The sequence below is a fragment of the Diceros bicornis genome, chromosome 23 (assembly GCF_020826845.1).
Source record: "Diceros bicornis minor isolate mBicDic1 chromosome 23, mDicBic1.mat.cur, whole genome shotgun sequence".
In the NCBI taxonomy this organism is placed as follows: Eukaryota; Metazoa; Chordata; class Mammalia; order Perissodactyla; family Rhinocerotidae; genus Diceros; species Diceros bicornis.
Window position 1 is genome coordinate 48,676,357 of NC_080762.1, and position 25,936 is coordinate 48,702,292.

At 38.1% G+C, this 25,936-nt stretch overlaps 1 protein-coding gene across 1 annotated transcript in view; it reads left to right on the forward strand.

Annotated features, from left to right (window-relative positions):
- The window catches only part of UBE3D (ubiquitin protein ligase E3D), a 142,907-nt gene that overhangs the window by 70,261 nt on the left and 46,710 nt on the right, over positions 1-25,936 (forward strand). Inside the window, exon 9 of the mRNA XM_058566704.1 lies at positions 18,640-18,778. Within this exon, the coding sequence (XP_058422687.1) occupies positions 18,640-18,778 (139 nt within the window). The remainder of the gene's footprint in view (positions 1-18,639; positions 18,779-25,936) is intronic.

The window sequence follows — 25,936 nt, forward strand, 5'->3', positions numbered from 1 at the left end:
AAAATTATAAAACACTCTTGAATGGGACTATAAAAGTCATGTTAAATAAATGGAAATATGTACCATATTCTTGGATAAGAAGGCTAAATATCATAAAAATGTCAGTTACACTAAATTAATGTATAAACCAATAAAATGAAACAATAAAAATACCATCAGATTTTGTTTTGTTTTCAGCTAAACAAGTTGATTATAAAGTTCATTTGGAAACAAACAAGAATAGTTAGGAAAACCCTAAAAAATAAGAGAAATCAGAGGAGAGACTAGCCCTACCAGATATTAAAAGCTATCATTAAGCTACTATAATTAAAATAGTATGATATTGACCCATGAATAGACAGATCATTGGAACTCAATAGAAATAGACCTGATCCCATATGGAAATAGAATATATAATAAAGGTATTAGTGAGGAAATACAAAATTTGTAATAATTAGTGTTGGGATAATGGGATAGATATGAGAAAAAAGATAACATTTTAATTTTTACATCATACACTAGGATACATTCCAAATGGATCAGAGGTTTAAAAAAGGAAACCACATAAGGACAAAGAGAAAATATAGGTGAATTCTTCTATCACCTTGGAGTGAGAAAAATTGTTCTATGATTCAAAATCTAGAAGCAGTGATGAATTTGTTTACATAAAATAAAAAATATAAAACTCTTGTACAAAAAAAAGCACATAAACAAAGTAAAAAGATAAACAATAACTATGAAAACTGTAAATTAAATCACAAAGGCTAATAACCCTAATGTACAAAAATATACAAATAGAGAAGAAAAAGGCTAACAACCCTGTAGAAAAATGAAGAAAAGATACTCATAGATATTTCATAGGAAAAGAAATACAAAGAACTCTTAAACAAATAAAAAGATGTTCAATATCACTCCTAATAAAAGAGATACAAAATAAAACTTGCCTGAGTTTTATTAGATTGGCAAAAATCCAAAATTTTAACAACTCATTCTGCTGGTGAACCTGTGGGGAAATGGGAAACCTCATTCATTGCTGGGAATGCAATATGGTCCAATCCTTATGGAGGGGAATTTGGCAAAATTACAAGTGCACTTACTTTTTGATGGAGCAATCGCACTTCTGGGAATTTATTCCAAAGACCCATTGGCCAAAAATGAAAGGACATATATGCAGTTCTATTCATTTCATAACTATTTGTACTGTTAGCAAAATGAAAGAAAGAAAGAAAGAACCCAAATGTCCATCAGTAGGGCACTGGATAGATAAATTATGATACCTCCTTGCAATTAAGAGACATATTACTGTAAAAAGTATTGACAAATATCAGTATACTACTCTGGTGGAGAAAAATGCGTACGGTATGCTGTTGTGTATTGAAGAATGGTTAGAATGTGAATATATTTGCTGATATTTTTTTTTAAAAAAGAATAAACCGTAAAATTTAAGATATATGGAAGGAGAAAGAGAAGAAGGTGAGGAGAACAGGAATAGAAGTGAGACTTTTAAAAATTTATCTGATTTCATACATTTGTCTTTGGTGCATATTTTACATAGTTATAAAAAAAAATATGATTTTAAAAAGCCACCTCTAAAAATCCAAAGGAAGTTTCTAAAAAAGTGAACCTAAGTGCATGTACAGTTGGTAGCATAAACACTTGAAGAGGAAGTGCTCCAAGAGACTTTAAAACAGTAATTGGACTGTACATCTCTCTTGGGATATATCCTAATGATGAAAGAAACTACAAAAACATCTTAAAACCTTTGCAATAATCATATTATTGATGGTAGTGTGGTACTGATATACTGAGACTATTGTATATGCATTTTAGGATAAGTCAAATGACTAATTATATTGGTGTCATGAGAACTGGGATTTTCGGCATGGGAGAAAGAAAGGAAGATTGATGAGATTAAACAAAACTCTGTACTCCTGGATTTGAAGTAGAAGTATTAAAATGAATACATGATTTATTTTAATCTTAAAAAAATAATGCTTTTTTCACTGAAAAGGCCTAAAAACATTAACTAACCCGGTGGCAGTGCATCCCTAGAACTCAGATTGTTTGATCTCTAAATACCATTTCCCAATAAAAGCAACCAGGACTTCAACCAAAAGTGGATGATTCCAGGTATGTAGCAGGCAGTGTACAAGAAGAACTTGTAATACCTTTATTCTAATAGAAAGGAAGTTATCAAACATTATCACAGTCGTGTTAAAAGGACTCAGGAGACAACTTGAGTAGTCTCCACTGGCCAAAGATGGGTCAATTTGAGTATCAATAAGGATAACAACTTAATCATAAGGATAAAGCAACAAATATGTTTAGAATCATGAGTTCATAATAATACTTAAAAAATCAAAAAAGAAATTTCATTGGAAGAAATTTTATTGGAAGCGTCTTTGGAAGATGCTAGTGAACCATCTCATTTCTTTGAAAACTGGAAGATAAAGGGGAAAAAAATCAAGCATTTATCCTGCCTTTCCTCTCTGAACTGTACCTCAAAGCAACCAAATAGATGATGAGGGGATGGTTCTTTTGTAGAAGGATTATAACTGATAAATGAAAAAGAAATCATAGAATTGGGATATCACCATTTCCTGACCCATCATGAAATAATGGAACTTGGAAATGATCATCTATGGATACTGACATCACAAAAAGAGAGACAGGGAGAGGGGTGTTGATTAGATGCCTCCTGACAGAAGTGTATAATCCTACCTATGAAATAATCTTCCCCAAAGCATCAAACCTGCTCAAGTCTCTAGATCCAAGTACAAGTTTACAGGAAATTCAGAAGACAGGAACTTGTTAAATTATACCATCAGGTTAATACAGACTGGCAAACTCTACAGGACAAACAACTTGGTTTCTGCAACAAAAAATTACCAAGGGGAAAAAAAAAGATGGAGGGAAGGAGAACCTGTAGGTTTAAAGAAACATGACTTAACCAATTGTAATGTATGGACCTTATGTGGATCTCAATTTGAACAAACTAAAAAAAATCTTAAAATGGTTGAGGACATGTGAACATTTGATGAAATTGAAGAGTTATTGTTACATTTTTTTAGGTATGATAATATTATGGACATGATATTTTTAAATGAGTTCCTTATCTTTTAGAGTACTATTGAAGTATTTACAGATGATATGATAGTATTTGTGGAGTTTGCTTAAACAAAATCCAGGAGTTGAGGGTACTGGGTGGGGAATATAGCTGAAACAAGATTAGCCATGGTTTGATCATGCTGAGGCTGGGTGATGGGGATATGGGTGTTCATTACACTATTCTTTCTACTTTGTATATCTTTCAAATTTTTGACAAATCATTTTTTTTTAAATTGAGGTTAAATAATATTCATTGACAAACAAAGGCAGTTTATTACAGGTTGCTGCCTATCTGATAATCAATTCATCTTCTAGAAAACGATCATCAAATGAAGGAAGTCCTGGTCTTAATATGGTGTTTCTGCAGCAGCACTTGGTTACATGTACTTGGATTGAAAATCAACTCTCCATTCTTCAGCTAGATCTAGAATATACACTACTACTTTATTCCCCTTGAAAAGTGAGAATAAAATAATTATTTTAAAATATCTGGGGCTGGCCCAGTGGCGTAGTGGTTAAGTTCGTGCACTCCACTTCAGCGGCCCAGATTCACAGTTTCGGATCCTGGGCACCGACCGGTGCACCACTTGTCAAGCCATGCTGTGGTGGCATCCCATATAAAGTAGAGGAAGATGGGCACAGATGTTAGCCCAGGGCCAATCTTCCTCAGCAAAAAGAGGAGGATTGGCAACGGATGTTGGCTCAGAGCTAGTCTTCCTCACACACTATATATATATGTATATCCTATCATGCCTTAGAAAACCATTAATAGGCCTTAACAAAATAAAAAAAAAAGGCTCTTCTCAGCTTATAACTGTGTGTATTCTGAAAGTTTCTGTCTAAGGCAGTTGCTTAGATCTTGAAGGATGTTTCCCATAGAAATTATGTTATAAATGTTCAAATAGGTTTCCAGGCCAAGTCCACAAAAATCTATTAATCCCTAAAATAATATCATCTACAAAGCTGACAGTACTAAGGGTTCAGTACAGGCAAAAATTAAATCGTTTTTCTAGGAAAATGCTTTCTTAATTGAATTCAGAACTGTGAAAGATGAGTAACTTTCCTACATCTTTATGGGAGTTAGTCTTGTACTCCTGAATCATTTAGTCGCCATATGCTTTGAATTCTGGAAGCAAAGAACAGTAACATTCATTTTACCTGTGACTTGGACTGCTCCCACTCGTAAATTAAATACTTGAAAGAGCAGAGATTATTTGCATATGAATGATCTTAGTAATAATAACCTGCCTTTTATGCTTTTTTCATACATTTTCTCATTTGATATTCACAAGAAACCTTTGAGACTTAAAGGGCAAATATTATTATCCCCATTTTACAGCTGAAAAGACTGAGGTTCAAAAGTGTAATGGAAAACACTTGGGAATCAGAGGAACTGGATTTGAGTCCTGGTTCTTCTGTAAGACCATGTGCATGTCATATTACCTCTTGAACTTCAGTTTGCTTGTCTGTAACAAGGACATAGTGAAACCCCATATTACAATGTTATTATGTTATTATAAAGACTAAATGAGTATATGTGAAAGAGTCTGATAACGTACAAGATGCTATGCAAATTTTGTTTCTGCGCCAACGATGATCATGATAGGGCTATTTTAATAAATGGTCACTAAGTTGAAAAACTAGAATGGTAAGGAAACATCCATATGATATGAAGAAATGGGAAATCTTTACAGAAAAATCTGGAGAAAGTGTTAGATATTTTCGTTAGATATTTTCAGAAGAGCTCAGGTTCTGAAGAGTAGATTTCACTCGGTTTAAAGAACTTTTTTGAAGTAAGTCTCCCTGTTACTGGAGTTTTTCAAGCGAAGACCATGCGGTCACGTGTTAGGAATATTGCAGGGGGGCTTCATTCCTCTCAAGTCAGTGTCTACTCTGAGGTTCTATCATTGAAATCTTATACATTTTCAGAGTTGGGTAAAGATTCCTGGTTACTGATTCTAAGGTCTGAGAGGTACTAATGATGATAATCCTGTAACAGGATAAAAATAGCAGATAATGATCTATAAGCTGATTCTTAAAAAAGTCATGTAGCAGATATTTATTAAGCACTTACCATATTGCAAGATGGTGTGTGCTAGGTACCGAGGCATTTTTTAAAAGCCATCTGTAGTGTTTTATTGCTTGAACATATAAGATTCTGTTCTGTTTTCAATCATTCTTTCACCTTTTAAATGTAGTGTGTCAATCTCGATCTTCCCAGATCTGGTAAGGAAGGTGATAAAATGTTAACATTGCCCACTACCTATGTTCTTGTTATTCCAACTGATTTAGTTTCCAATTTTGTTGAAACTTTTCCTCATAGACTTTAATTCTCCAGGGTAGAGTCAAAATGTGTTGAAATGACCTCCTAAAAAAAGAAAGGGAAAATAGATCACCTAGTACAAAATATGTTTTTGCATCCTAGGCTCTAAGGATAAAATATGTGGTTAGATGAGTAATGTATCTGAACCTTAATGCTATTTAAACATACGGATGAGTGCATTGTGTGTATTTTGTGTATTTAAAATTGAGATTTTTGTTTGAACAGTGTCTTTCATTTGGTGTACTTCATGGTGGTTTATCATAATAGACTACTTTAAATCATCTGAAATAGAAAGACATATGAATTTCAACAATAACTTCCCCAAGGCTAGAGAAGTCAGCGGGAGCTCAAATTGCTAGGTAGACATTTTTTTTTCAAACTCATATGCAAGTGTAAAACTTTTATGAGGTTGCTTTAACGAGGCCCTTTGGGATTTAGGGTTATTTATCTAAGCTCTTATTAAAAATGAAAACTTTTCTATGTTTAGCCCTGTAAAGCAAAACTGATCCTAACAATACTGTAAGCTGGAAGAATGAATACTGTTCTGCAGACTGACTCAAAAATAAAGTTAGAAGACTTTGGGGCTAGTGTCTTCAGCACTGACATTATGGTAATGGGATAGTGACAGCAGAGCCAGTATTTCAAAGTCCTCTAATTAAAAAAACTCAGCTCTGCTATGCTGGTAACTTAGAGTTTGACATGACTTGTTAAAATGACGGCTAGCCCCAGAGCCGTGTTTCACAGAGCACTCCAGTGTCTCCACTGGAGTCGACCTGCCCCAGGTGTGTGTTGCCTGGTTCAAGGTGTGTGAGCACCTTTTCATTTACGGCGCCTGCGCTTGTTGAAGTATATCTTTGGCTTCCGCCCTCCCCTGCTGAGAAGTGGGGCATGGCAGAGAGGTCGTTTCAAAGATTAATGTGCCAGTATCACTCTGTACGTAACCCAGCGGAAGAGCTAGAGCTGCTGCAGGAAAAATTTTGTAATCTTGAAACGTGTTCAGCTTCTTTGTAGGTATGTTCTGGTGTGATGAGTCTGGGTCCTGCAGTAAATCTATTCTTAGACAGACCCTGGGAGCTAGGGTTTTAAATTATCTGTAATGTAGTACAATATTAGGGAGTAAGGATATTATGAGGGGAGAAAGCAAATGTTACAAAATCAGGGTCAAGATCTTTTGCAGACTTGAAGAGCTTATCAGAGTCAATTTAGCTTGGGTGTGTCCCATCGAGTTGGCAAAAAATATAAGATGAGGAGGTGAGTGGATAAATGGATTAATGCATGGATAGACAGGTTGGGTAGAGAGATGGATAGACAGATAAAACTACTTACTCATTATTGATAATGTGATTGTTGGTGAACAGGTTCTATGCTACAGACTAAGTATAAAAAAATTGGGCAAACAGACATATCTGAATGAGATCAAAGTGACAAATGCAGAATTTTGAAGACATTTATAAAATGACCAAAACTGAAAACTGTTAGCAGGAGAGCACTTTTGGATTGTTTTTAAGAGTCTTAGTTCAACAGTTAACCTTAATAGTACTAATGTAAGTCATTGGAAATAATATATCACTTAGTGCAGTCTGGAGACTTCTGAGTTACCACCTCTGTTTCACAGGAAGTGAAAATGTTTCCGAGACAATGGAGAGGAATAAGAGTGTAAAGCACACAGATGACGTTCCTAAGGTGGGAAGTGCAGAAACACAGCTGGCAATTATGGTTAGAGTATGAAGGAGACAAAGGGCAAACACCAAGAGAGGTGATGATGGCAGAAATATTGGCTGAAGGTCAGAGGTAGAGGCAATGCAAGTATAAAAATTTAAACGGGTTGGGAAATGTCCAAGTGAACTTAAGTTTAGGAACTTCTATTCTGAAAGAATCTCAAAGCAGTTGCAAATGGGAGGATGACTGTATGTACACTTGGTTTTAACTCTTCAACTTGAGCAGCTGTTTTAACAGTTGAGTTGCTAGGCACTGTCAGGAATAGAATATTTTAATTTTGGAGAAACTCAGCTGTTAAAACAGCTGTTTGGTCTGATTAGACTTAAGCTGGCTCTGCTTAGGTTGCAAGACCTAACGAGGTCACAGCACCAGGCAGATTGGCTATTAGGATGATTTTATTGGACATAACAAAAATATGAACGGATGCTAGGTTGAATGTTAGTTTGGACGCTGATTTTCCAAAGAAGCCACATTCCCTGCTTTGTTTTGGCAAAGTGCTGAGGCAAATAACGTGGGCTTTTACCTTGTTCCAAGTTCGTGGAAATTACTTGAAATAATTTTGCCTTATATTCCTTGGATATGAGCTTTTTCCCTGGCACTTAAAAAAAAAAAAAAAGAGGCTCCCTAATTCTATTAACTTCTCTTTATCGTCTCTTAATAATAGATAATATACCTGCTCAAGTCACCTCAAGTAGTCATTTGTATTATTTATTTTGTATTCTTTGTTATCTAAGTAAAGAATCCTATTAATGGCAACCGCCAAATTTGTCAATTGTTAGGCAACATATTTTTAATATCTAGAACAACTTGAGTGAGGCTCACAATGATAAAATTCTTGAATTCCAGATTTACCATCTCAAGTACCTTTTTTCATGGAAAAGACTACTGATTAGGTTAGTTTCAGGTAAATTAAAGATTTAAGGTACTTGTTAAGATGATTTCTTGCATAAAAACTAATTTTACTTGATATAATGTTAATACATAATTTAAACATTCAAAAATAGGTTTCATTTTATATATTTTGAAAATGGAAATAGCTTTAGTTTTTATGTGACCACCAAAATAGTCATATTGACTGTAAACATTTGAAAGAATACAGGAAAATACAGCAAAAGAGAGCAAGCAGAATTCTTATAATCTTGGTCTCCACTGAAAACTGCTTTTAACGTTTTGGCACTCTTTCTTGCATACATCTCTTTATGTACATATATACACAAAAATATGGTAAGAAATTTAATTTTACATAAATTAATTTTAGCTATATGTGTTGTTATTTATTTTGCTTTTTCTTTTGTCAAAATATTGTGACTATCTTTCCATGTCAATGTAGATCTACAATCATTATTTAGGTCTTGATTTTAGGGATTTCGTGCTTTGAACAGTGACTTATTTTTGCTAGTTTCAAAAATTCAGTGTTTAAGTAATTAGAAAGCAGAATTGAAGATGATGTTTGGGATGTTAATAAAAGATGAACTCAGGTATCAAAAGTATAATTTTGCTGCTTTCATTGAAAGATATACATGTTTATTTTATTAACTAAAGCAAATTTATATGTTTTGAACATTTGTATCAATAATTTAACAAAAAATACTTTGCCTATAAATGGAATATTTTTATTTTAAAATAAAAAATAAATAAGTTTTTTTAGTTGGATTATCAAGAAATATTGTTTTGCTTTCTTCCTATTTCCTGAGCTAAAAAATGCAAGCTTTCCTCATTTTAACATTCACCAAAAGTTTCTCATTATAGTGTGAGTTCGTTCAGAAGATGACAACATTTTTATATTCACAGTATGATGTATTGCTGTTAAAAAAAAACGGGACAAGTTAGCTTTTCTAACACTGGTAAGTTCAAGTGTTTAACTATCTTTCACCAGTTTCTGAGAATAACTTTATTTATTTATTTATTTTTAATTTATTTTTTGCGAGGACGATCAGCCCTGAGCTAACAACCGTGCTAATCCTCCTCTTTTTGCTGAGGAAGACTGGCTCTGAGCTAACATCTATTGCCAATCCTCCTCCTTTTTTTTTTTTCCCCAAAGCCCCAGGAGATAGTTGTATGTCATAGTTGCACATCCTTCTGGTTGCTGTATGTGGGACGTGGCCTCAGCATGGTGGGACAAGCGGTGTGTCAGTGTGCGCCGGGGATCTGAACTCTGGCCGCCAGTAGCGGAGCGCGCGCACTTAACCGCTAAGGCACGGGGCGGCCCCTGAGAATAACTTCAAACTCATCTAGAGTACTGATTTCTTGAGTAGGCCACATTTAACACCCTTCTCCCCCAGTTATACCACATAACCATTCAGGCATGACTACCCACATTTTAAGTGTCTTTTTCATACCTTGGTACCAAATATTGAGAGTAGCCTCTCCAAAATGAATGCAATGTGGAATAGTGAAAGCCAGCTATCAGAGATAGCTCATTTCAAGGGTGTGGTTGCAGGGAAAGAGAAGCTACGTATTTAATAATTTTTTTTAAAATCGTGGCCTTTGGAGGTTTCATTGAAATTCCTCTTAGGTTCCAAAAGCTTCCATTTAACAATATTTGGTTCTGCCTTGGAAAAATTTAGTCAGATATTTCCCTCTTTGACTTAAGACACTCTTCTAGGGGATGCTTCTTAATCCATAAAGTCTTTGAATAAAACTTTGGAGCATATTTGCCAGTGTCTATAATCAGATCTCCTTAGGGTCAGCTAATGGGTAAATGATAGATATCAAATTTAGGAGACTGTCTGGCCTGACCTGATAGATTTTATTGTTTATATTTATTTTATGAAGGTACACATGAATCAAATTGTTACAGGGGAATTGAATTTAAGTTGGTAGAAATAAATTTTCTCTATGCCAGATAATTTGGAAATTGATTCTCTTGCCTGCCTGAAATGGGTGTGGCCAGCTGGGCTTTCCCTCTACCAGAGTTACATTTACATGTGACTTCACAAAGGGTCTGAAGTTTCAAACATGAAGGCGTTTTCTAAAATCAAGGATTCTTGCACAAGGGACATGAGTAATGTTGGCATTTGGATTCTCATCTCCTCATGGAGGGACAGAATCTTTAGTCATTGGGATTTGTCTTCTAATGATTCAGAGAGAGCCACTTGTGACTTAGGGTTGTGCAATTCAGTTACTAATACCTAAGATAGGCCAGGCCTAATTCATCTGAACGAAATTACACCATTGCCAACTGCCCTCTTGTGAAGGAAGAGTGTGTGGATTTCCCAGAGAAGACCATCTGAGAGTGGACTTAGCAAGAGGTGTAAAGAGAAGCCTGGGATACTGGAGATGGTGGTATTCCACACAGGCAGGGAAGAGTAAGGTTGGATATGGTGCAGAGCACCAGGATACACCCCCTTCTGAAATCGTGGGCTGATAGAGCTTCAGTAGGTCACCTCTCTGTTTTCTGCTGAGACCAAACATGGTTTCACCGTACTCTCAATGCAGCACTGCCAACCAATTTGAATTGAAAAATGAAGAAAACCTATTTGTTATACCAGGTATAAGAAATAATAAAAGAAAAATCTTAAACCCTTGCTTTATACTTTATGCTCATAAACACTTTTCCATCCACATTGGCAAAGGACTGAAACTGTGGGGTAGAGTGGGTAGTGTTGATTAATGAAAGTGTGGGCCAAATTGGCCCCCTGATGGGACAGGAACCTAGTGATGCCCAGTGTGAGGTTTACTTACGAGAATGTTACTAGAGTGGATCTAATTTATTATCCCAGCCCTCACACGTTGACTTCCAGTTACTCAGGAAAGTGATTAAAGGATTGGAAGTGCATTTCTCAGCCTCCTTTTTAACTGATTTCCTCTGGTAATGGAATGTGGTAAAAATGTGAGCCAGGAGACCTTTTCTTTAAAAACTCCTTGAAAACTTTTCCTAAATTGTCACACTTATTAATATGCTAACACAAATGTTACGATATATAATTAGCTAGTTTAAAATGGAACTGTTTTTAATATTTTATCAAAATTGGTAAATTAGAAATCAGAGTTTAACCTAAAAATAATGATTCTTGCTCTGAGGTGCGTGAATCTTGAAAACATTGTGCTAAGTGAAAGAAGCCAGATAAAAAAGGCACATATTGTATAATTCCGTTTATATGAAAGGAGGGCATGAGGGCCTTGGGGAATTGGGTGGTCTGAGAAACACTCAACATCGTGTGCAAAATTTTCTTTGTATAAATGAACACTGTTGGGAGGAGAGAGTCCATAGTTTTAATCTTATTGTCACAGAGACCTATGACCTTCAAATGTTTTAAAAATCACTACTTAAGAGCCTTTTTAAAAATGAATTTGTATTCTTTGACCTCCTTTTATAAATACATAGGAGTTCTTCCTGTCATAAAGGTTTCTGCCCCCTGCCTATGATGTTTAAAAAGATTTTTTGTTTATTAATATAGTTTTTAAAAATTATAAAACTGTTATGGCTTATGGATTTGTTGTAGTTTCTTAGATTTTCTGGAAAGATTTTTTTTATTGATTTATTTTTTATATTTATGTCTTTAATACATCTTGAATTTAATTTTGAATATGGTATAAGATAGGTTTTTAAATTTATTTTCTTCCAAATATACTTTTATATATTTGAAATTTTCTATGACAAAAAGTTAAAGAAATCTGAGAGAATAGCTGGCCTCTTTAGATGGACTTCTAATTATTATGTTTCTAATGATATTACTTCTAATTATGGAATTTCTGGCAGGCATATTCATAGGGTGGGTTCTCTTCTTTAATGAAAGTATTGCCAACCTAATTCCTGTGTGCTCCACAACTGGTATCTTGCATTAATACAGGCATTTAAAAAAGCCAAAATCTTTTATTATTTTTTGGCATGAATTAATACACTTAATTTTGAGATTGCCTTGTTGGTATCTTCATTAAAGCAAAACCACTTTCCCCATGCCTTCTAATATGTGGGAGAGAGGGACACTGCCTTTACAAGCTTATACGTCTTAAGGGCAAAATTTGAAAGCAATAGCTTTCAAGAATTGTGTGCCTAAATTTCTTCTCAAGAGCCGTTTAATTCAAAGAGAGCTGAAGAACACTTTTGACATTTGTGATTTTAAAAGCTCAATTTTTTTCTGTAATTTTCCAAGAAAATGCTGTAATTTCAAAGAAATACTGTTCATTACTTAATGAACCTTATTTTGAAATTTATAAGCAGTGGTTGGTATGTACATTTTTCAGGTTCTATTATTATGAATTTGTGCTTTTTTGAACATTTAAATATAATGGAGTAAATGTGGCTTGTTAGAACAGATATACCAGTACATTTAGTTGTTTCAGAATTTTGTGGGGTTTTTTTGTGAGGAAGATTAGCCCTGGGCTAACATCTGTGCCCATCTTCCTCTACTTTATATGGGGCACTGCCACAGCATGGCTTGACAAACGGTGCATCGGTGCGCGCCCGGAATCCGTACCCGCGAACCCTGGGCTACCGCAGGGGACCGCGCGCACTTAACTGCTACGCCACTGGGCCGGTCTTGTGTGCTTGACACTTCATAAGAATTTTTAAAATTTTGATTCCTTGTCCAAATTATGTATTTAATAGTTGTATGTTTATAATGATTCTAGCACTAAGTTGTGGCCATTTGTCTGTTTTGGTATTTTGAGAGCTTAAATCGATGGACCTATCATTGTTATAGCTTTGAAATTGAATTTTAAAAATCTACAGGTATAAACAATATTATATATATATATATATTTTTTTTGAGGAAGATTATCCCTGAGCTAACATCCGATGCCAATCCTCCTCTTTTTGCTGAGGAAGGTTGGCCCTGGGCTGACATCCGTGCCCATCTTGCTCTACTTTATATGGGACGCCGCCACAGCATGGCCTGAGAAGCAGCAGGTCGGGGCGCGCCCGGATCGGGCCTGTGAACCCCGGGGACCCCGAAGCGGAGCGCGCACACTTAACCGCTATGCCACCGGGCAGGCCCTAAACAATATTATATTTCAATAGCATTAAGAGGCTATTTGCTTTCTTAGGTTCTTGTAGGGACTTAAGAGTTCAAAAGAAGAGTCCAAATCAACTACTAAAATATGAGAAACTTGAGATTTAAATTAACTATTTTCATCTTAAGGTCTCCCGTACCATATTATTTTTTCTTCTCTATGCAGTATGTTGGACTCATCTGAAATAGTTTAATTTTTGGTAGAGTTGCTACATCATCTCTATTTGTCATTTTCTCTTGTTACATTACACAACCTCTATGTTTCCTAGAAGACTGTGTCACCTTTCTATTTTCTCAAGTTCTTTTCTTGATATTGATTGGCGTTTGATTCATTCTCAATTTCACCATTTTTATTAGAAGTTATGGGAAGTGACTTTTTTCCCTCTTCTCATTGCCTCTTTAAAAATAGATAGGCCATAGTTGCTTCTCTAGGGAATTTTGTCAAGGCAAAAGTTTAGAAATAAAGATGATGCGTCCTTTGCTTGCATGTTGGTCTCTTAGACGAAGGTCGCCTGGCTGGCAGCTCTGGTCTGCTAGGAAAGCTTTCCTCTCCCAGTACTTTAAAAAATCACAGAGATAGGTTTCAATTGATGTTTAGTTCCTTGTTCCTTTTGAAGTATCTTTCTTGTTGGTTTTATAGTGGAAGATTACTGATTTAGGTCTAATAGTCTATGATGTCTTTGCAGGAAATATGAGAAATAATCCAAATTTTGGATTATTATAATGTTTCTTAAAATGTTTATATCATTAACAGAAATTTTTATTGATATTTAGGCTGTAGGTGGATAGTCGCAAGTATCACCACTGGCTTAATCTAATACGTGCCCTAAATTCCACATAAGGAGTTCAGCAATTGTTTTAAGATAAACTGAATTTTAAGTATGCCAGACCATTTCTCCCTCTTTCCTTCTTGTTCTCTTTTCTTTATTTCCTTCTTCCTAAAATAAAAAAAATACAGTGTGAAAACATTAAGTGAGGTTTTGGAGAAAAGTTACCCGTAGTTCTAACTTTCCAAAACAACCATTTTCATTTTTCGTGTATTTCTTTCTTTGTCCACATTTTTGGAGGTTTCATGTGATTAAAATAATGTTTTATGTGCTTAAAATTATAGAGAAAATTTATAAATCTTAACATTAAAAAAATAAGTCGTGGGGCAGGCCCGGTGGTGTAGTGGTTAAGTTTGCATGCTCTGCTTCAGCGGCCTGGAGTTTGCAGGTTCAGATCCTGGCGTGGACCTGTTCACCGTTCATCAAGCCATGCTGTGGTGGCATCCCGTATACAAAATAGAGGAAGATGGGCACAAATGTTAGCTCAGGGCTAATCTTCCTCAGCAAAAAGAGGATTGTCAAGGGATGTTGGCTCAGGGCCAATCTTCCTTACCCCCACCCCCCCAAAAAAAATAATTCCTGAGGCTAATGAAAAATATACTGTGGGAAAAGAAAGGACAGGATGAATATGAGAAATCTGAGCATTGTTAGGTCCAGCTGGGTGACTAATTTCAAAAAGAAAGTTGTTCAATTATTAAAAAGAGAGGTGTTCTGGGGCCGTCCCAGTGGCGCAGTGGTTAAGTTCGCACACTCCACTTCAGCGGCCCGGGGTTCGCAGGTTCGGATCCCCGGCACAGACTGATGCACCGCTTGTCAAGCCATGCTGTAGCAGCATCCCATATAAAGTAGAGGAAGATGGGCATGGATGTTAACCCGGAGCCAATCTTCCTCAGTAAAAAGTGGAGGATGGGCAATGGATGTTAGCTCCGGGCTAATCTTCCTCACCAAACAAAAAAAAAAAAGAGTTGTTCTAAGATATCTGAAATTTACCCCATTTTTTGCCTTTGGGCCTTTCAGTTTTTTTGGATAGAATTTGTTCAAAAATATCTAGTATACTTTTGCCTTGTTTATGGTATAGTAAAAAGAGAATGAGATTTAGATGGAGAGGATCATGCTTGTTTCTTTTCCATCACTTACTGACCCTGTGATCAGGACAACTTCCTTCACCTTTCTGAGCTTCCATAGGGATAAAAATTTTTAAATCACAGAATGCTTTAAGGATTAGATTGAAAATGCCAATGTGTGCATCACATAGCGTGCAGTTGTTTGTAATTACCTAGAGAGATGAATAACATGTATCACTAATTGTATCTTTTCTTTGTGACTATGGTTATCATTAGTGTAATGAATATCCTTTTGTGTAAATTTTGGTGGTTTGCTACATTGGGTAGGTTCTGTATGAACTCCAGGATCTTGTGAGGAAACTAGGCTTGCCCAAGAGTGTGTGCCCAAGATCACTGGCTGGTGAGTGATAAGGCAGAGCTCATGTATTTTAACTTCCATTTGAGTGTCCTTTTGGAAGATCACTCCATAGCCATTTAGCAGCATGTTGACACCTTTAAGCAGCATTTCAACACTCCTTTGTCTGCACCAGAAATCACATCAACATCATGATGTTAACTTGTTTATGATTATAAAAATAACACTTGGAAAATAAGAAAGCATAAAGAAGAACATGTAAAAAACAGGTTATTTTTTCCCTCTAATGGAAATAACCATTTATATTTATTGTATTGCCTCCTAATCTTTTTTCTCACCGTAAAACTGTTTTTGCTTACCATGACGTACAAGCTAAAGAGTTAACAAACAGAAGAAATAGCATTAGCAGATTCAGTTACTAAGGTGGTTACTACTTGTGGTTTGCATGGAGAGGACAATGATATGTATAGTGTCCTCAGTGATCAGTGTGGTATAGTGGGGAGAGTACAGGCTTTGGATTGGGGTTGATCTCAGTGAATCCTGGTTCCATCACCCGCTAGCTGTGTGATGTTGGACAATCATGTAACCTCTCTGACTTTTGGTTTCCTAATCTTTAAAATGGGATGAACAATGCTTACTGTTCAGGGATGCTGTAGGATTAGAGACAATGGCTAGGATCTGTCTGGATGTGTTAGGTAGGAGATAAACCATAGTCAGAAGAAACCTTAGGCCTAAGACTTATAAAATTTAAGCATGCATATGGATAGCATCTTATAGCCATAATAAACTAAGATAACTCTGTTCTAAAAATATTTATTTATATAATTTGCTATTTCCCCTTTCTCTTGCAAACATATTACTGCCAAAAGAGGAGTAGAAAATGATGAAAAAGTGACACTGCCTCAAAGATGATCTCTACGCTGGCAGAATTCTTAGTTATGAGCTCCAGCAGGCCCCAGTCCAGGTTGCAGTGTTAACTTCATCTTGGGGAACCTTTACTGAAGGTCTGCAGCAGGATGGGCCTGGGTTAGGTTGTGGGAATTCACAGATAAGTTCCCAAGGGGCATTCACAGTCCCGGGCAGGGTCAAGTGACCTCTGCTGCAAGAGATCCAATTCAGAAAAAGCGAAAACCTTATCAAGGCCCTTAAAAAAAAATCAGAACGAAAATAGCTTTAGTGAGCCCTGTCGTGGGTGGTGAGGTAGAGGGTGTAAATTCTGAAAACTTAAATTGTTTATTGAATATACAAATGTAAGTGAACATTTGATATTTCTTTTAGCATGTGAAAGGTTAATACCTGGGTGTGTCTGAGGAACAACAGCACTAATCTAATCTTTATTTCCACATTAGTCTGCAAAGTTAGAGGAATCCATAGGCTATGGTTGCTCAATCTAATCTAGGATGAGTCAGCCGTGTAGACACAGCCCAAAGAAGAATCCAAGGAGGGTGGTGGTAAGTGTTATAATAGATACGAACATGGTATTAGATAAGTAGTTAATTCTTACAAGGGCAACAGATTCTCTAAGGAAATGATACTCAAGTGGGTCTTGCAGGAATGATCAGAAGTTCACCAGAAAGGATAACTGTATGAGCAAGATACAGGGTGTGTAGGGTAATGTGGTTCAGAGAATGGAAAATAACTGTGTGGTTTGTGGAGAGCGTAAGGAAGGTGGTGGGGAGAACGAGCTTGAAGCCACTGCACTTAACACGACGTTTGACTTTTATCAAAGACAGCAAGATTTTTATTTCCATTTCAGAGAAATGTAGAGCATGTTATATAATTAGTAAATGCAGAAAGAATAACGTGGCCAATCAATGTAAAATAATAATTTTTAAAACACAGAAAAGGCACTCAGATGTGCCCTTGCTAAAAACAGACCATTTTTTAGGAAAGTGGACAGTGTCCTATTCCAGTCCATCCAGTGGGCAAATGCTTCAAAGAAGAGTTAAGTCCTCGCCGCACATCAGAACTATATCGGCTAAGAACCTGATGGATGACACAGCTAAACCATCTGCTATGACCCGTCACGTAAAGGGTTAAAATCCATTATGCCTTTGACCACTGGTGCTCTCTAACTTTCCAGAATTCACCACAGATTTGGTTGAAGATACCTTTACAGAGAGAAGTTTATATAAATGGCAAATATCTCTTTAAAAATTAGGACAGTGATAAGAGACACTTTGGTAGGGGCACAGGCAGGAAATACCCAAGTAAATAGAAGAGATGATAGCATAAGTCTTGTGCTGTTCTTGTTATGCTGTTTTCTCACAGTGATTCCTTGATTTTTCCCTTTGCTTGAAGCACTAGATGGGAAGTTGGGAAACCAGGATTCCAGACCCAGCCATACCGTTTTCTGAACATCCACCTGATCTCAGACAAGTCCCTTGACTTCTTTAAGCCTCAGTTTCCTCATCTCTCGAATGAAAGGATTTTCAAATAGGTTCCACAGGATGTAGCAGAGATCCTTCAAGGGCCACTCTGGGAGATGAAGGGAGGTCTCCTTCCACCCTCCCCTTCTGATGGAGCAGCTTTGCTTTTATTTGTATTATAAACGGGAGCTTTTGCAAGATTTTTGTTTTTTTTTTGGTATGGAAGATTCACTCTGAACTAACATCCATTGGCACTCTTCCTCGTTTTATTTATTTTTTTTTTTTTGGCTTGAGGAAGATTAGCCCTGAGCTAATATCTGTGCCAGTCTTCCTCCATTTTTTGTATGAGGGATGGTCTGCCCCCGGGATCGAACCCACAAACCCAGGCCATCAAAGCGGAGCAAGCGGAGCAAAGCACTCAGCCACAGGGCCGGCCCCACAAGATTTTTTGATAAAACGATTCCATCACTTTTTAAAAGTTTGAAAATCACTGAACTAGAGGACATATCCAGCTCAGAAGCAATTTCCACATCTGTAGAATGGGGCCAATGGTAGCTCCATTTCACAGCCATCTGAGGGTGGAACAAGATATTCCGTGTAGGACAGGGCGTGGAACGTAGGGAGCATTTGCTGTGCCAGCTGTCATCCCCTCCTGCCCCAAATAGGTCCCTCACAAGTAAGACTGCATTTCAGCTGACTCAGACTTTGAGTACAAAATGTGACCTGAAAAAATTGCCTAATCTACCTGTTTTATACCAAAAACACTATAAAAATGTCTTAAACACTTACTCTGTGAATTTTTAGTACTATAACTATTTTATTTCTATTTTTTGTACATTGCTTTTTCCTCCCACAACTGAAAGTTTTCTTCTACATCGGATTTTTGAAATAATTATGACCAGACACAATTATGAAATTGCACATATCAATATGTGTTTCAGTCTTGCCCGCTTGTGGGAAAGTGACATCAGCGTCCACCCTCTAACCCTGCCCTCTGCTACCTGCCTGGAGCTGCTGCTGATACTATCGAGGAATACCGCCACGCTGCCTCCGTCCCTTCGCTGTATGAATTCCTTTCAGGTAAGGAACTGCTCCTTTACCGGGGTGTGATTTCTCAGTTTTACTTGTAATTGTTTTTTAAGGATCCTTTCTTTCACAGGAGATAGCCCATGGAAACCACAGTTTCCGATGATGATAATAAAGAGCACAATGTATTGCCTTGTCTATCTCTTTTTAAATAAGTGAACAGAGGCTCAAAATTGATTATGCGTCTCTAACGCCAGGGTTTGTTCTTTTAATCTCTCTTTCCTGCCTCTGAGAGAAATGGCAAGAACATCTGGCAAAGACATTTGTACATACCACTTCCATTTTCCCAGCTTTGCCCTAGAACAGGGATTTTCAACTGTTATTAGTGGCATTGCTACTGTTAGCTTGCAGTCGAATTGCCAAATGGATGTTTAGCAGTGACGGTGTCCTACCAGCTCTTGGCACCTTTTCCCTTTCTCCCTAGCTGTGCTCCTGATAAAGGACGTGGTCAGAGCAGAATAGCAAATGTGGAGTGACCAGCAGGAAGAACCCTTCCTTTCCTGGTAGTCAGCTAATGGTCACTGAGATGGCAAATGAGAATTAAGATGTTAACTAGACACTTAAGTTGTAACCCTATGGCCAATGAATGTAATTGAACATATCTATGACTCTTGACAGTGGAAAAGTATTCACAAATTCTCTGAGGCCGATGAGAAAGCCGCCTGCATTGCTGAGAAATGAGTAAATATGGTTGGTTCTACTTCTGAAAGGTTGCTGGTGTTATCCTAAGATAACTTCTGGATCAGTATAGATTGCTTGCTGTACCTCTGTGGTGAAACAAGATATGTGGATTTTCCTATGATTTATAGCTCAGGAAATTGGTAAAAAATAACTGCTCCAATCTAATTTGCATCCATATTCTCCTGGTAATCTCTTACATTGATTGTCTCTGTGATTTTCTTCCTGATACCAATTTCAGACTTTGGCCTTGTTGTACCCGGTTGTATTTATCCTTACTCAATTATCAATTTCAATCTTGGACTCTCAAAGGGACCTTAGAGAGCATCTTCTCATTTTGTAGGAAAGGAAACTGAGGTCCAGAGAGATGGAGTGAGTTGGCCAGGGAGCACCCAGCGTGGTAGAGACAGCTGGACTCACACGGCTTGTGCCCAGCTCCCTGTGTCTGCTCCCCAAATTCAGGATTCCCTGAAGTCCTGGGAGGCGGAGGGGTTGTGAGGGTGGGTGGAGGCAGGTTGTATCTACCTTGGAATGCCTACACACGCCTCTTATTTCGTAGTAATTTATAATTATTTTATTTGTATACTGCCCTGAACCAGAAGTGATTTAAAATTCTGTATATCAATCCATATTTCTTCTCAGTTTTGCTCTTTGGATTGAACACTGAATAACATGAAAGTTTGTGTATGCCCACAAACCTAATGGAGGGAGATAAAGAAACTTAACAGTGGTTATCTTCAGGGAGCAAGGCTGGAAGACCGTTATTTTTTATTTGACTCTCTCATGTACGGTTTGAAATTTTTATATGATGGGTGAGTGGGGAGAGAGAGAGATGACTGTGACTTCAAGGATTTTACAGCATATTGGGGGAGATGGAGCATTTATCCATGTGTGATATAAATTGAAAATAATTTTATTACAAAATGGCCTCAACTCAAGTCTTAAAGAGATTAAAGGTAAAAGAGTAATCTACACTGGTGTGGGGGATTGGAGAGCAGGCCCAGTCTCTTCTCCAGGCCACAGGGGACGTCTTGCTGCCTCTAAGGGTCTCAACTCAGGCCACGTACACACACGGACGGGAAAGCCCGGCCTGCTCTTGGTGGCATTAGTGTCCTCTCATAGAACCTTTAAGTCACAGAAGCTCCTAGAGCCATCCGGATGTTGATTCCTGAATGTCCCTCTCGGTGGTACTTCATCTGGTTTCTGTCCATTTGCTGAATATTATTGTCAGGAGCACATACACTTTCCCGATTTCAAAGGTACAGAGAAACTTGGCACAACTTCATGAACAATGTCTGCTAAAGAGATTTTGTCCCTGCTGCTGCCCCTGGAAAGATGCTTTCTCCTCAAAAACATACCAGGCATCGACTTCCCTATGCAGGTCTCCACTCCAAGATAAAGGATCAGTGAAAAGGGGGAGGATGTCTGTCAGGATTAGAAAGAGATGCTCGCTTTTTCATCTTTGTAACACCTACTTAATCATTTATTACAATAGCAAGGAATGGGGCTGCTAATTTTGCCCATATGGGATTTATTTTTTCAAGTGGAAACTTACTTTAACGCACATTTTTTTAAGAGCTGTGTTGGCAAGAGCTTTAAAATAGTCGAGTGACACTTGTTAAAGATACCATCTTTACATTTCCAGTTCTCTTACTTTCCAGGCCAAGTCAGTTACTGTGAGCAATGCTTCTTTTTTTGTACAAGTGTTATTTTAGGTTTCCGAGGATTGAATGGCACTCCTGCTTGAGCTGTTATCACTGCCAAATGCCAGAAGGAAGAGTTTATCTTATTAATTAGAGCTCTTAACGTATATGAAATTCTGACTTAAATTACAGTGTAACATTTCTCTCAGGCCAGTGGGGATATCTTTTGGTGGTTTTGTTATAATTTTAACTTCCGCTCTGTTGCAGGCCCTTCGTAGCCCTAGTGTGATTATGAGCAAACAGATGTAGCATTGGGTTGGGAATCACTGACGTATTGCTAAGCATCTGCTGTAATTGTTGCTGCGGCCCCAGAGGAAGCATGGCCTTCCCATGCCACGGCCTGCCTTGGAGTCTTCCGTGACTTCCTACCGCAATGAGGATCGAATCCGGACTTCTTATTCTGGCTTACACGGCCTGGCAGCGTGTAGCCTGCCTCCCTCTGGCCTCGTCTCCTGCTCTCTCCCTCTACTCTGCTCCAGCCTCGCTGGCCTTTCCTGCTCGCTATCACAACAAGCTGGTTCCGGCTGTAGCAGGTTCTGGCCTGTGCGCTGGCTGTTTTCTCTGCTACCAGGATACTCGGGACCAGATCTTTGCGTGGCTGGGTCCTTCTCATCTTTCAAGTCTCAGCTCAGGTGTCCCCTCCCTCAAGAGGCCTGGCTGACCACCTTCTCGAATTTCCCTTTCCCCATCATCATTATCTATAACCTCACCTTGTTTTATTTTTTTCCTAGCGCTTTTCGCTGTTTAAAATGATCGCGTTCATTTATTTCTTTGTCTTTTTTCCTCTACTAAAATGCGTGTGGAATGAGAACAGGGAGAATGTCTGCTTTTGTTCAATATTGCATCAGCAGAACTTAGAACAGTGCTTGGAGTAGGAAGCATTTAAAAAATATTGATTGGCTGTCTATAGATGGCTGGATAGATGCACAAGTAAAATGCAAATTGGCATGGCCATTTGACATTCTGGAGGATTTCAAAAGACTAAGCTGGGGGGAAGCAGAGGCATGAGCAGTACATACACACTCAGGGGCAGCAGCCGCAACCTTTCCCTGCTGGGACAGGGGGACTTAAGAGGTAACGTCCAGGTTTGAGATATGTCAACAAGATTGAGCACAGACCAGGTTTGAGATATGTCAACAAGATTGAGCACAGACGGGTATCTGCATTGAAATTACAGCCTGGGGCTTTGTATAAATGAGAAAGACTCAAAGAAGAGTTGAGCCCTTGGAAACAGTTGGCAAGATTCAAGATAAGCAAAGTGACCAGTACACAGGACTGGGCTCCCTCTGGGCACTGGAGACCACAGTAGGGGAAACAGGAATGATGCCCAAGCTTTGGTGCCAGAAACTGAGTCACCAAAGGTCCTCTGGCCTGAGGCAGGTTGCAGCTGCTGCTGCCGTTACAGCTGCCAGTTTGATTCCCATCTGAGTGCTTCAGAACTCTGGGGTAAGGCGGCAGAAGCCCATTTCGATATCCATCTTCCTGGGCAACAACAAGCTCTTTAATCTGAAGTCCTGTAATAGCAACTTTAAATCTGAGTAGGGTGCCTGGAAGGTAGAACCAGGTTGGATCCAGGACTGGGAAGGGGCTGCTGGTTTTAATGATACTGTGCCTTTTTCTTAGAATCCTGGACTGTTGTAGCTAGAAGGATTAACTAGTCTAATAAGGATATTTTTGTAGATAAGGAAACAGCCCCACCCAGAAAGGGTAAATTGATATTGGAGACTGAAACTGATTTCTGTTATGCTTTTTGTGCTACACATGATGCTGACTTCTCTTCAGGTAGAAAGGGGATTTTTCTATACTAGCATTTTCCTATTCCATAGGACACAGGTTCCTTAGTATATAAATCAGTGTTATAGAAAACAGTTAGATATTTAATCATCAGATAATAATCCAAATGATAATAGCTAATATTTATTCAATGCTTTCTGTATTCCAGGCACTGTTCCCAATGATTTGCACTTATTAGCTCATTTCATTTTCACAAAAACACCGTGAGGAAAGTGTATTATTATTCCCATTTCACGGATACAGAAAGTGAGCCAGAGAGATTAACTTGCCCATGCTCACACAACTAGTAAGTGGAGGAGCATAAGGTACAAAGCCTGGCTCCAGAACCCCCCATTCTGAACCACGAGATAATGTTGCCTTTTTAAATAAATTTGGTTAAACAAAGTTAGGTTTTTTTTTTTAACTGCAGGACTTTTCAGGGCCTTTCGTGTGTGTAACGAGCAGTGTGAGTCTCTTAGTTGAAGAATGTAGTAAGTATTTGGGAACTGTTATTTCCCAAATGTACTGATGTCAGGAAGACTTTTTCAAGGGGCATTTTATGGGATTAATGCTCTCAGAACACAGATGGGGAGACACTGTTCTATCCAATCTCAGAAAATTCGGAGGACCAAGGCAGAGCACTCATATGCACATTCTTCATGGCGGTCTTGCTTTTCTCCAACAGAAGCAGTGCTGCAGGCTTAGAGGTTGATTGTCAAGAGGATACCATTTCTTCTCCAGTGACTAGAGAGTTCTCCTTCTGGTCAGGGCCACCTTGGTCAGGATAGTACAACAGGTGTGAGATCTGCCTTTGTCATTTCTTCATACGCACTGAACCAGACCACAGGCCCAGCAGGCCCCTGGCTTGAGCATTGCCTTCCCAGTCTGTACCTGCTTCCAGTTCTATTTCACTTGGGTCTCATCCACTCTAAACACGGTGTAACTAGGTAATAACCTGGCAAAGGGTCCCATTAATAGATTGAGCCATCTGGCTAAACTCTGTCTCTTTCCTAATTTATGGCTTGACTCCCACTGAGAAGTCCCAAGAGGAGTCTTCCTTGGAAACTTACATTCAACTGAGAGATGAGGAGTGTTCCACAGCCTCGAGCCCTGAGCTGAGGAGAACCTTTTTTGTTCATTCTCACACTTTACCTCCTTAGCTCCAGCTCCATCCAGCTGCTCCGGGCCATCCAGGCTGTGTGGAGGGGATTTTCAAGGGCATCGAGCCTCAGAGGTGCAGCTTCTTTTTACCCCAGGTAGATTGGTGAATTCATCGATAATTTTAAATGTTTTCACGACACTATCCTTTTTAAAATCCTCACAACAACCTCCATTTTAAAGGGGTTTTAAAAAAAGTAAGTAATATAGGCAAATTCATTTAACTATCAAACTGCAGGGCTCTGTTTCAAACCTAGGTCTTCTGGTTCTGAGTCTATTATTTATTCCATCTCATGACAATTACATCAAAGAAAATGCCAAATGGTCCTCTTTACAGTCCTGGGTCTTGCACATCTTATTTTTACCATATGGCAGCAACAGTATCTTTTTTATTAGTATCATCCTTTAGAGAACCTCAGCCTTCAACCATGGGAGTAACGTTCTCAAGCATTATGGATCCTGGCGAATAAGCTGAGCTTCGTCAGCTTACAGCTTTATGTATGTGCTGTGTGGTTGAATAATATGGTGAGGATATGTAGAAAAGTAGAAACAAAGAAGTTTTACAGAGCTTGTCTGTTATCACCTGATAATTCGGGTTGGTCAGGACTGTTTCCTCAGCTCCAGGTGGATTTGAAATCACACACCGTTCGGTGGGGAAGGCTGAAGCAGATAACGCGTCTTTAATGAGGGACCCGTATACTGTTCTAGAGAAAGAAGTTCTCCATTATTATGTTACTTGTATGTAGTTTCATTTTAACTTTAAGAAACCCACTGATACTTAAATTTTATCATTGTCATGATATAAAAACCATATATTCAACTTCTCATTATTCAGACATTAATAATTTTACAAATAATTCTCCATCTAGCTACTTTTTCACCGCCTGTTAGTATCTATATCAAAAGAGAAGAAAACAAAATAACACATGAACATTTGGTTTAGTCAGTTGACCATTTGTTGGCATTTCAGGTGAAAAGCTTGTATTGTACAGAAGTTTGAAGTTATGGTTTAAACTTAAGAACTTTTTTATATAAAAATAATCTATAGAGGCTCCAAGAAATTGGCTGGCAGAGGCCTGGGAACTTGACAGATGAGGAGCAACAAAGGGCTCCAGAGAAGAGAAAGTGAAGTTCCCGTTCCACGCCATTGTTTAGACACTCCACCACGTAAATGGCCTTATCTGTTATAAGCCATGTTCATCTGTAGGTTAATTATAGCCATTATCATCTTTTAAAGTATCATTTTATAAAATGATTATAAAAAGACTCACTTTTTATGATAAAAAATTGGAAAATACAGACAAGTGTAAAGAAAATGAAAATCACTGGGAATAACAAGTATTGACATTTTAGAGTTCGTCAGTGTTGTTGTATGTATGCTTATATATATGTACACACACGCACAAATATATTTGAGTATAAAATTGGCCTTGTTGGAGATGCTGGGACGCAGTTACTGGCAGTAGTCTGCTCTTTCCTCTGTTTCGTCTTGACATGAAGACAGACAGTCTTCCTGGAGATTGTCAAAGGCTTTTGGGGACTTGATATAGAAGGGTCCTGTTATTAGGTGAGAATGGAAGGGGAAGGGGGATGGGAGTCATTCCAGATGTCCAAGGGTTGCTGCAGATGTAATCAGAAGGCAGATAGACCTGCATCCGGTTGGGCAGGCACTTGCTAGAATTTCCACTCAGCGCTCGTGGGGATCGTGTGAGCATTGCAGAGAATTGAGAAGGGAGTAGTGCTGGCACCCTCAGGTCCTAAAGCACGTCAGCCTTCTTTCTTTCCTGCTAATGCTTTTGTCCTCAGTGGGCAGAGATAATCAGGAGTTGAGTGCTACTCA